The sequence below is a fragment of the Coregonus lavaretus genome (genome assembly GCF_964263955.1).
Source record: "Coregonus lavaretus genome assembly, contig: HAP1_SCAFFOLD_711, whole genome shotgun sequence".
Lineage (NCBI taxonomy): Eukaryota > Metazoa > Chordata > Actinopteri > Salmoniformes > Salmonidae > Coregonus > Coregonus lavaretus.
Genome location: NW_028161764.1, coordinates 167,013 through 178,396, shown reverse-complemented (window position 1 = coordinate 178,396; position 11,384 = coordinate 167,013). Strand labels below are relative to the sequence as shown.

Genomic DNA, 11,384 nt, shown 5'->3' with positions numbered 1-11,384 from the left:
ATTGTACCAAAAGTGTAATCGCTGCCCCCCCGGGGATCAAAATCGAGTGTACCTTTTCTTTGCTGGGCGCGTCCTTACGTAGCTGCGTCACTCCGCTTTCTTCTTTCCCGGTGCGTGCACGGCTTCTGCGATCAACTCACAGAAATCATGGTAAGCGAACCTCTTTGTTCCGTTTATAAACATTTTATTTGACGACATGATTGTAACCGTTAACCGTACACTGAGTAAAAGCAACGTGATCGTAAACTTGCAGTATCTTGCATGAATATGGGTTTTGTTCATTTCTTTAATTCTAACGGATGAAACATTGACAGTGGGGAAGCACATGGGCCCTGGACGCAGCAAACTAGCTAGCATGCTAAGTTAGCCGGTTAGCTAGTAGCGTCATGTGGTAATTTTATGTGGATGGCATTAAGTGATCAACAAAAAACCAATCCTGGTATTAGTCGATGTAGAAACAATTAATTTTCACCTTAAACTGGATAAGCTTTGAATGAACGTAGCAGTAGAAACGACGTTTTATATTTTTTTAAACAAACTGGCAACTTGCTATGGGGTGGAGCTAACTAACTAAGCTACATTGTCTCACGTCTGTTTCCCTGGAGTTGTAGTTAGCTAGCTAGTTGTTGGGCTTGGCCATCTAACATTAGTATGACGCACCAGATTTCAAAGTGTTCATGTTCTTGCACAATGACACACCAATGAAGGCTACATGGCTAGCTATACCGTTTGTCAAAATGCAGTTAGCTTGGGCCATAAAGCTTCTAGCGCTTTCTTAGGAGAAGTGGGTGGAGTCGGCAACTGGTCCTTGTTACAGCCTTAGCCCAATGCTACAGCCTTAGCCCAATGCTACAGCCTTAGCCCAATGTTACAGCCTTAGCCCAATGTTACAGCCTTAGCCCAATGTTACAGCCTTAGCCCAATGCTACAGCCTTAGCCCAATGCTACAGTCTTAGCCCAATGCTACAGCCTTAGCCCAATGCTACAGCCTTAGCCCAATGCTACCAACCGTCTGTTGTTCATCCATGCAAGTGCATCTATGACCGTGTATGGTCGGCGATGTACATTCTTGACTTTGATAATAAGGCACTTGTTATATTGCTCTTGATACATATGTAAGCACGAGTCTAGACATTTCAATGTATAATTTCACAAAACCTGTCACATTATGTCAGCAGCCCTTGGCTTCTTACACATGTTCTACATCTTGACACTACCATGATTATGGATATTTCTGTGACCTATAATGAATTGTCCTAGATATTGTCAAATCAAAACATTTTTTTTTTTTTGACACAAGCATTCACCAGTTTGCCTTGCGTGGGGTATGACTACGCCAAGATTGCGTTGTCTGAAATCTTTAACCTGTCTCGCAGGCGTCCCTATCCATGGCCCCAGTGAACATCTTCAGGCAAGGAGCTGACGAGGAGAAAGCTGAGACAGCCCGTCTGGTGAGCTGAGTGCTCTGTGATGTTTACTTTATGTTATGTTAGTATATTATACTACATTAATAGTTGCTATTCTACTGTACCATTCATTTATAACAATGTTTTGTAATGTTGTCACGATACCAACATTTTACTTATGATACGATACCAGGCCAAGTATCGCGATACAACGGGGACAAAATGTCAGTGGCCTAGTGTCCTCCCTTCCCTCCTACGCTTGTTCCCATATTCTAAACATTCATTATGTGCTACACAAAAAAACATGTCACTGATATTCACACCTCTACTCAGTACGTCACGTAGAATTTAACTTCACACTGTATAATAGAATACTGCATAGAATGGCTAATTTGCTCATATTTGCAAAGTCCTACCTGTGATTTAGTTGGAAGAATGGGACGAAGGAATATACATGCATCATGATCTGCAGGTCATTGTGGCAGTAAGGGGACAGCACTGCATCATGATCTGTAGGTCATTGTGGCAGTAAGGGGACAACACTGCATCATGATCTGCAGGTCATTGTGGCAGTAAGGGGACAACACTGCATCATGATCTGTAGGTCATTGTGGCAGTAAGGGGACAACACTGCATCATGATCTGTAGGTCATTGTGGCAGTAAGGGGACAACACTGCATCATGATCTGCAGGTCATTGTGGCAGTAAGGGGACAACACTGCATCATGATCTGTAGGTCATTGTGGCAGTAAGGGGACAACACTGCATCATGATCTGCAGGTCATTGTGGCAGTAAGGGGACAACACTGCATCATGATCTGCAGGCCATTGTGGCAGTAAGGGGACAACACTGCATCATGATCTGCAGGTCATTGTGGCAGTAAGGGGACAACACTGCATCATGATCTGCAGGTCATTGTGGCAGTAAGGGGACAACACTGCATCATGATCTGCAGGTCATTGTGGCAGTAAGGGGACAACACTGCATCATGGTCTGCAGGTCATTGTGGCAGTAAGGGGACAACACTGCATCATGATCTGCATGCATATAAGGAGATAGCCAATGTCTTGGAAGGTATCAATATAACAACGAAAGACTCATTAGGGACTGCATCCCTGCTCGCCATCGCGGCTAAATTATATTTTAAGTACTGATGGAGGAATAGATGCGTAGGAAGAGCTGACGGAGAGAAGCAGGTGAGTGATGGCTGGAAGGGGATGCGGCTGGCTGATTACAGCTCCCACGCCTGATGTGTGTGTGAAAGTGAACTGGACATTGTTGGACCGGCACATACAAGAGACTAGCGGCTGCTGCTTAAAAAATTCAACTGACTTTATTGACATTTCATAACAGGCGGCAGCTGTAGGGTGGAAAAATGTTGTATCATATGAAACATATTCTAAAAATGTTGGTATCGTAAGTATGATGTTTTGGTACCGTGGTACCTAATATACCATGCAACACTAATGTTTTGTGTTTCCTCCAGTCCTCCTTCATCGGTGCCATCGCCATTGGAGATCTGGTGAAGAGTACCTTGGGACCAAAAGGAATGGTATGTGTCAACGGCAGACTTGCCGAGTGATATAAATTAATGATTAATGCCATTACTTTATATCAATTATAAAAACGCTAGAAAAATCAGGCCCTAAATGCGTAGCACGACTTGATAAACTCAACTAGACCAAATGTATCATCTGCATGGCTAAAACTCACATTGACTGTCCACCTTGCAGGACAAGATCCTTATCGGAGGTGGCAGGGAGGGAACTGTCACAGTCACCAATGATGGGGCCACCATCCTCAAAGCCATCGGAGTGGACAACCCCGCTGCCAAAGTGTTGGTTGGTGAGTGTTGATGTTCACCAGTTTAACTATGTAGTTGGTTGGTGAGTGTTGATGTTCACCAGTTTAACTATGTAGTTGGTTGGTGAGTGTTGATGTTCACCAGTTTAACTATGTAGTTGGTTGGTGAGTGTTGATGTTCACCAGTTTAACTATGTAGTTGGTTGGTGAGTGTTGATGTTCACCAGTTTAACTATGTAGTTGGTTGGTGAGTGTTGATGTTTAACTATGTAGTGGGTTGGTGAGTGTTGATGTTCACCAGTTTAACTATGTAGTGGGTTGGTGAGTGTTGATGTTCACCAGTTTAACTATGTAGTTGGTTGGTGAGTGTTGATGTTCACCAGTTTAACTATGTAGTTGGTTGGTGAGTGTTGATGTTCACCAGTTTAACTATGTAGTTGGTTGGTGAGTGTTTATGTTCACCAGTTTAACTATGTAGTTGGTTGGTGAGTGTTGATGTTCACCAGTTTAACTATGTAGTTGGTTGGTGAGTGTTGATGTTCACCAGTTTAACTATGTAGTTGGTTGGTGAGTGTTGATGTTCACCAGTTTAACTATGTAGTTGGTTGGTGAGTGTTGATGTTCACCAGTTTAACTATGTAGTTGGTTGGTGAGTGTTTATGTTCACCAGTTTAACTATGTAGTTGGTTGGTGAGTGTTGATGTTCACCAGTTTAACTATGTAGTTGGTTGGTGAGTGTTGATGTTCACCAGTTTAACTATGTAGTTGGTTGGTGAGTGTTGATGTTTAACTATGTAGTGGGTTGGTGAGTGTTGATGTTCACCAGTTTAACTATGTAGTGGGTTGGTGAGTGTTGATGTTCACCAGTTTAACTATGTAGTTGGTTGGTGAGTGTTGATGTTCACCAGTTTAACTATGTAGTTGGTTGGTGAGTGTTGATGTTCACCAGTTTAACTATGTAGTTGGTTGGTGAGTGTTTATGTTCACCAGTTTAACTATGTAGTTGGTTGGTGAGTGTTTATGTTCACCAGTTTAACTATGTAGTTGGTTGGTGAGTGTTGATGTTCACCAGTTTAACTATGTAGTTGGTTGGTGAGTGTTGATGTTTAACTATGTAGTGGGTTGGTGAGTGTTGATGTTCACCAGTTTAACTATGTAGTTGGTTGGTGAGTGTTGATGTTTAACTATGTAGTGGGTTGGTGAGTGTTGATGTTCACCAGTTTAACTATGTAGTGGGTTGGTGAGTGTTGATGTTCACCAGTTTAACTATGTAGTTGGTTGGTGAGTGTTGATGTTCACCAGTTTAACTATGTAGTTGGTTGGTGAGTGTTGATGTTCACCAGTTTAACTATGTAGTTGGTTGGTGAGTGTTTATGTTCACCAGTTTAACTATGTAGTTGGTTGGTGAGTGTTGATGTTCACCAGTTTAACTATGTAGTTGGTTGGTGAGTGTTGATGTTCACCAGTTTAACTATGTAGTTGGTTGGTGAGTGTTGATGTTCACCAGTTTAACTATGTAGTTGGTTGGTGAGTGTTGATGTTCACCAGTTTAACTATGTAGTTGGTTGGTGAGTGTTGATGTTCACCAGTTTAACTATGTAGTTGGTTGGTGAGTGTTGATGTTCACCAGTTTAACTATGTAGTTGGTTGGTGAGTGTTGATGTTCACCAGTTTAACTATGTAGTTGTAGAGAAATACATGAAAGGCCTGCACATGGTATAATGCTGCTCCCCAAGGCAGTGCTATGCTGTCTTTCTGGACACTGTTGTTGTCCTTTAGTCCACCTGTCTTCCAGACATGTCCAAGACCCTCTCTGATCCTTTAGTCCTCCTGTCTTCCAGACATGTCCAAGACCATCTCTGATCCTTTAGTCCTCCTGTCTTCCAGACATGTCCAAGACCCTCTCTGATCCTTTAGTCCTCCTGTCTTCCAGACATGTCCAAGACCCTCTCTGATCCTTTAGTCCTCCTGTCTTCCAGACATGTCCAAGACCCTCTCTGATCCTTTAGTCCTCCTGTCTTCCAGACATGTCCAAGACCATCTCTGATCCTTTAGTCCTCCTGTCTTCCAGACATGTCCAAGACCCTCTCTGATCCTTTAGTCCTCCTGTCTTCCAGACATGTCCAAGACCCTCTCTGATCCTTTAGTCCTCCTGTCTTCCAGACATGTCCAAGACCCTCTCTGATACTTTAGTCCTCCTGTCTTCCAGCCATGTCCAAGACCCTCTCTGATCCTTTAGTCCTCCTGTCTTCCAGACATGTCCAAGACCCTCTCTGATCCTTTAGTCCTCCTGTCTTCCAGACATGTCCAAGACCCTCTCTGATCCTTTAGTCCTCCTGTCTTCCAGACATGTCCAAGACCCTCTCTGATCCTTTAGTCCTCCTGTCTTCCAGACATGTCCCAGACCCTCTCTGATCCTTTAGTCCTCCTGTCTTCCAGACATGTCCAAGACCCTCTCTGATCCTTTAGTCCTCCTGTCTTCCAGACATGTCCAAGGCCCTCTCTGATCCTTTAGTCCTCCTGTCTTCCAGACATGTCCAAGACCCTCTCTGATCCTTTAGTCCTCCTCTGATCCTTTAGTCCTCCTGTCTTCCAGACATGTCCAAGACCCTCTCTGATCCTTTAGTCCTCCTGTCTTCCAGACATGTCCAAGACCCTCTCTGATCCTTTAGTCCTCCTGTCTTCCAGACATGTCCAAGACCCTCTCTGATCCTTTAGTCCTCCTGTCTTCCAGACATGTCCAAGACCCTCTCTGATCCTTTAGTCCTCCTGTCTTCCAGACATGTCCAAGACCCTCTCTGATCCTTTAGTCCTCCTGTCTTCCAGACATGTCCAAGACCCTCTCTGATCCTTTAGTCCTCCTGTCTTCCAGACATGTCCAAGACCCAGGATGATGAGGTTGGAGACGGCACAACCTCTGTCACAGTACTGGCTGCTGAGCTGCTCAGGGTAAGAGTGGATGATTACTTAACCACTTTAGCACATCTAGCTAATACTGTATTTCACATAGCTATCTACTTGTGATTAACTCTTCAAAGTAAAACCATTATCACCACCAGCTAAAGTGCATTGTTTTGGTAACTATTCCTTTAGCTATCAATGCTCTAATAAGAAATGCTTGTTTCCGTTTCCCGTTTGCAAAACGTTTTTCTACGGTGTACCCAAATGAATACAACCCTGGTGTCTGTCTTTTAGGAAGCTGAGCTCCTCATCGCCAAGAAGATCCACCCCCAGATCATCATCTCTGGCTGGAGGAAGGCAACCCAGGCAGCCCGGGAGGCCCTGAAGGAGGCTGCTGTGGACCATGGGTAGGCCTACACTGATGAAGCATTTCTAGAATATAATGGCAGGTTTAACTACGAGGTAACTAGCACAGAACTGAACTCAGCTGATGTCATGAGATGTTATGAGTTTTTAATAAACTCTTACATAGAAGCGTGATTACCCATCCAAAGCCATAAAGAAAGACTTCACACATCACATTGCTAAGCTGTCCAAATGACCATCCCTCCCCCTTCTCAGTAACGACCAGGTGAAGTTCCAGGAGGACCTTCTGAACATCTCCCGCACCACCCTGTCTTCCAAGCTGTTGACCCACCACAAGGACCACTTTGCCAAGCTGGCCGTGGAGGCTGTGCTCAGGCTGAAGAGCTCAGGCAACCTGGAAGCCATCCACGTCATCAAGAAGCTGGGGGGCAGCCTCATCGACTCCTACCTGGACGAAGGTGAGACGACTGGGGGGTGCTGATGCGTGTTCTGCCTCTGACAGAAAACGGCAGTTGGTCTCATCTGGGTGGTATTCATTAGGTACCACACGGAAGAAAACTGACTGAAAACAGGGGAGGGATTACCTGAAGTTGACCAATAAGAAACCGTTTTTTCCCCCCCACGTTGCAAAACCTTTGCTACGGTGTGACCTAATGAATACGTCCAGAGAGCTCTAGTCTGACCCAGTGCTCTTGGAGGATTGAGAAGGTTTAGCAGCTTCATACTGTGCTGTTATAACTGGTTAATAACCTCCTAAATCAACATCGGGCCGATGCAACAACTGGCTATATGAGACGGTCATTACAGCTAATGTTGCGTTTGTGCACAAAACTAGTGTACCGTATAAACAAACCACTCTTGGTTAGAGGACAGATTCTTCAAACATCTACTCTGTGTTGTGTCTAATGTAGCTTCATGTGTTTCTATGTTCTCTTTGTAGGCTTTCTGCTGGACAAGAAGATTGGTGTGAATCAGCCCAAGAGGCTAGAGAACGTTAACATTCTCATCTCCAACACTGGCATGGACACGGATAAGATCAAGGTTGGTCTTGTTATATGCTTTTCTCTTGGGGTTACAGACGATCCATTCTTGATCCATTCAGGAAGTAAACTGAAACTCCCCATTTCCAAATTTTTTCTCTTTTGAAAAGCAACAAGGAACATTTTTGAATTTTGCCTTTTACAGAATCGGAATTAAATCCGTCCCCCCGATACTCTCACCTCCTTATTAGCCTGTAAGAAGTGTCGTGGAAACGTATGAAAATTCCCGTCCCGTTTCTAACCAACCGGCTGTGTGATCCGCTGTCAGATCTTTGGCTCCAGAGTGCGTGTGGACTCCACGGCCAAGGTGGCGGAGATCGAGATGGCTGAGAAAGAGAAGATGAAGGAGAAGGTGGAGCGGATCCTCAAGCACGGAATCAACTGCTTCATCAACAGGTACAAATCACATTTTATTTGTCACCTGCACGCGTTTAGCAGATGTTATAGCGGGTGTAGCGAAATGCTTGCGCTTCTAGCTCCGACAGTGCAGTAATATCTAACAATTTCACAACATGTACCCAATACACACAAATCTAGGTAAGGAATGGGATTTAAGAATATATACATATATGGACAAGCAATGACAGAGCGGCATGAACTAAGATACAGTAGAATACACACTTAATAAGTAGAAGTACACCCATTCAACAAGGTGTTTCCAGCATGCGTGGGTGAGTTGAGTCATTTAGTAACCAATAGTGATGGATCAACAGACAGCTGATCTACAACTACCCAGAGCAGCTGTTTGCGGCAGCGGGTGTCATGGCCATAGAACACGCCGACTTCTCAGGAGTGGAGCGCCTGGCGCTCGTCACCGGGGGAGAGATCACATCTACCTTCGACCACCCTGAGCTGGTGAAGTTGGGCCACTGCAAGCTGATAGAGGAGGTGATGATCGGAGAGGACACCCTCATCCACTTCTCGGGAGTGGCCATGGGTCAGTGATGATACAACATAACGGGCTGATTTTAGAAATGATTTATAGTAGGACAATGGCTCGATGGTCAGACTTTGTCTTCGTAGTGTTTTCTCTGATTGTAAGTACTGACCATGTTTCTTTTTTTCTCTTGGTTTCCCTCTCTTCCTTCCTTCCTTCCTTCCTTCCTCTCTTCCTTCCTCTCTTCCTTCCTTCCTTCCTTCCTTCCTTCCTTCCTCTCTTCCTTCCTTCCTTCCTCTCTTCCTTCCTTCCTTCCTTCCTTCCTTCCTTCCTTCCTTCCTTCCTTCCTTTCTCTTTTTTTGTTTTTCCTCTCCCAGGTGAGGCGTGTACCGTGGTGCTGCGAGGAGCCACACAGCAGATCCTGGATGAGGCTGAGAGATCTCTCCATGACGCCCTCTGTGTCCTGGCTCAGACCGTCAAGGAAACACGCACCGTCTACGGAGGAGGTGAGGGGCTATACACACTGCCCATTTACGTGGATACCGTGGGGGGAAATAGTCCCCCTGTACTGTCTGAACCCACTGTGAGAATAACCACGCTGCTGTCCCCTCCAGGCTGCTCTGAGATGCTGATGGCTAAGGTAGTGACAGACCTGGCCCTCAGGACGCCAGGCAAAGAGGCTGTTGCCATGGAGTCCTTCGCCAAAGCTCTTAGAATGCTGCCCACCATCATCGCAGACAACGCCGGTTACGACAGTGCGGATCTGGTGGCCCAGCTGAGAGCTGCTCACCAGGAGGGGAAGACCACCATGGGTCTGAGTGAGTGCAGTCTACTATAGCTGGACTCCTAGATGTTTCAGACCTAGCTTTGGCCTGTGTCTCATTCTCCTTCCTGTTTGTGACCTGTTACTTTTTCCTCTTCCCGTCATTTATTTGAACAGGGGGCCAGATGAATTAAAACAGATTTGAATGCTCAAGTCGGATGCATCGCACCATCACACTTAGGCTTATGTCTCTGTCTGTTGTCTGTCCCTCAGATATGAACCAGGGCACCATTGGTGACATGTCAGAGATGGGGGTGACCGAGAGCTTCCAGGTGAAGAGACAGGTTCTGCTGTCTGCTGCGGAGGCTGCAGAGATGATCCTCCGTGTCGACAACATCATCAAGTCCGCTCCCAGGTGAGGACAAACACCCTGCACGTATCTTTTATTGTTCCAGATATCCCACAATCCTTGCAGTAGGTACAGTCCAAATACCTGACTTAAACCTCCATTCTTGGCATGCACGCCGTCTCCCTGTTCACCTGTACTGTATGTTATGGAGGGGTGACAGGTCCAGTGTCTTCGCTGCCAGAATGTTCCCTGTCTTCTGGTTCTATCCTCAGTGGCTGGTTCATTGTGATAGGTCAAGTCTACAGCTAGCAGTCACTAGGCTGGAGAATCAGTGTTATCCCAATCTGCTTTGCAGTAGGCTGTCAAAAATACCACTTGCAAGTGCAGTTGTTCTCATTTTGTAAGTTGATCGTTCGATTACCTCTCTGAAATGGTGAGTAGATTGTTTCATCCCTTGAAAACATTTGTCATCCTCCTTTTACTGATTCCTCCCCCTTTCCCCTTGCAGGAAGCGAGTACCAGACCACCACCCCTGTTAATACCCCCAGGAGGCCACCACCCCTGTTAATACCCCCAGGAGGAAGAGGAGGGTGAGGAAGAGGAGGGTGAGGAAGAGGAGAGAGGGGTAACAGGAGTTGCTGGTAGGGGAAGGGGAACAGAGAAGCCTGTATTTATGATATTCCTGTCCAAGGCTACGTACCGTACTTCGTCACTTCAAAATAAAAAATCCTCATCTTTTCTGTACCGTACCTCAAAAATAAAAGCTTCAGTCTGGTTTTGGTTAGTGCAAATCTAAACGCTCCTTTAGTCCGTTGGGGTGTAATGCTGTGTTATGAAGCACTGCAGAGGTCAGACCGTCAGTATGGGCATGTTTACTGTTATAATAATAAAACTCATTCTGAATCCATGTCTGAGGAATGTTTTATGCCTTGTGAGCCTTAGTTTGAAATGTGTATTTAGAAGACTTATAGATCTACTATAACATTATATTAAGAGTATTCATGTGCTATAACATATTAAGAATATTGATGTACTATAACATTATATTAAGAGTATAGATGTACTATAACATTATATTAAGAATATTGATGTATCCGGGGCTTTAAAACAAAGGTGGCCCCCCGTGTAGCCCAGTTGGTAGAGCATGGCGTTTGCAACGCCAGGGTTGTGGGTTCGATTTCCACGGCGGGGCCAGTATGAAAATGTATGCACTCACTTAACTGTAAGTCGCTCTGGATAAGAGCGTCTGCTAAATGACTTAAATGTAAATGTGTCATGTGTTGTTTTAAATCCACATTTTGGATCCACAGCCTCGGAGGATCTAGATACTTCTGGATTACAACCAAATTATGATGTGTACTATGTTACGTCTTGGATCACTAAAAAAATACTACTTTTACATTACCGTGTAGTTTACCAATAAAATGGTCTGACGGTGGACGGTGGACGTACTCTGTATACATATCCCGAAAGAAATAAATTCTTACAACAACAAAAAATTATAAAAGTTAGCAAAAATAGATAAGATCTTGCTACCATAGGAAGGAAAATACCTGTCTGGAAAAATCACCCTGATAAACTCTCTAGTCATATCCCAGTTTACCAATTTGCTTATGGTCTTGCCTACACCTAGCCACCGGTTTCTTAAATTATATGAGCAAAAAAGATTCCATTTTATTTGGAACGGCAAGCCAGACAAAATTAAATGGGCCTATTTATATAATGAATATGAATTTGTGGGGGTAGAAATTTTATTTAAATATTCAAGCATTACACCTCTCACTAAAGGAGTCAATCATACAAAAGTTATACTTAAATCCGAACTGGTTCTCTAGCAGATTAGTAAGAATGTCTCACCATATGTTCAGGAATGGCCTT

At 44.6% G+C, this 11,384-nt stretch overlaps 1 protein-coding gene across 1 annotated transcript; it reads left to right on the top strand.

Annotated features, from left to right (window-relative positions):
* The first annotated feature begins 85 nt into the window (after window positions 1–85).
* LOC311120119 (T-complex protein 1 subunit beta-like) lies at window positions 86–10,413 on the top strand. The gene is made up of 15 exons (XM_084194738.1): window positions 86–150; window positions 1,377–1,451; window positions 2,894–2,959; window positions 3,141–3,252; window positions 6,083–6,159; window positions 6,406–6,518; window positions 6,733–6,935; window positions 7,418–7,518; window positions 7,786–7,913; window positions 8,231–8,454; window positions 8,772–8,900; window positions 9,009–9,212; window positions 9,431–9,572; window positions 10,015–10,057; window positions 10,102–10,413. Exons 1-14 carry the CDS (start codon window positions 148–150, stop codon window positions 10,043–10,045), a joined length of 1,608 nt encoding a protein of 535 aa, XP_084050864.1. The 5' UTR covers window positions 86–147; the 3' UTR covers window positions 10,046–10,057; window positions 10,102–10,413.
* The last annotated feature ends 971 nt before the right edge of the window (window positions 10,414–11,384 follow it).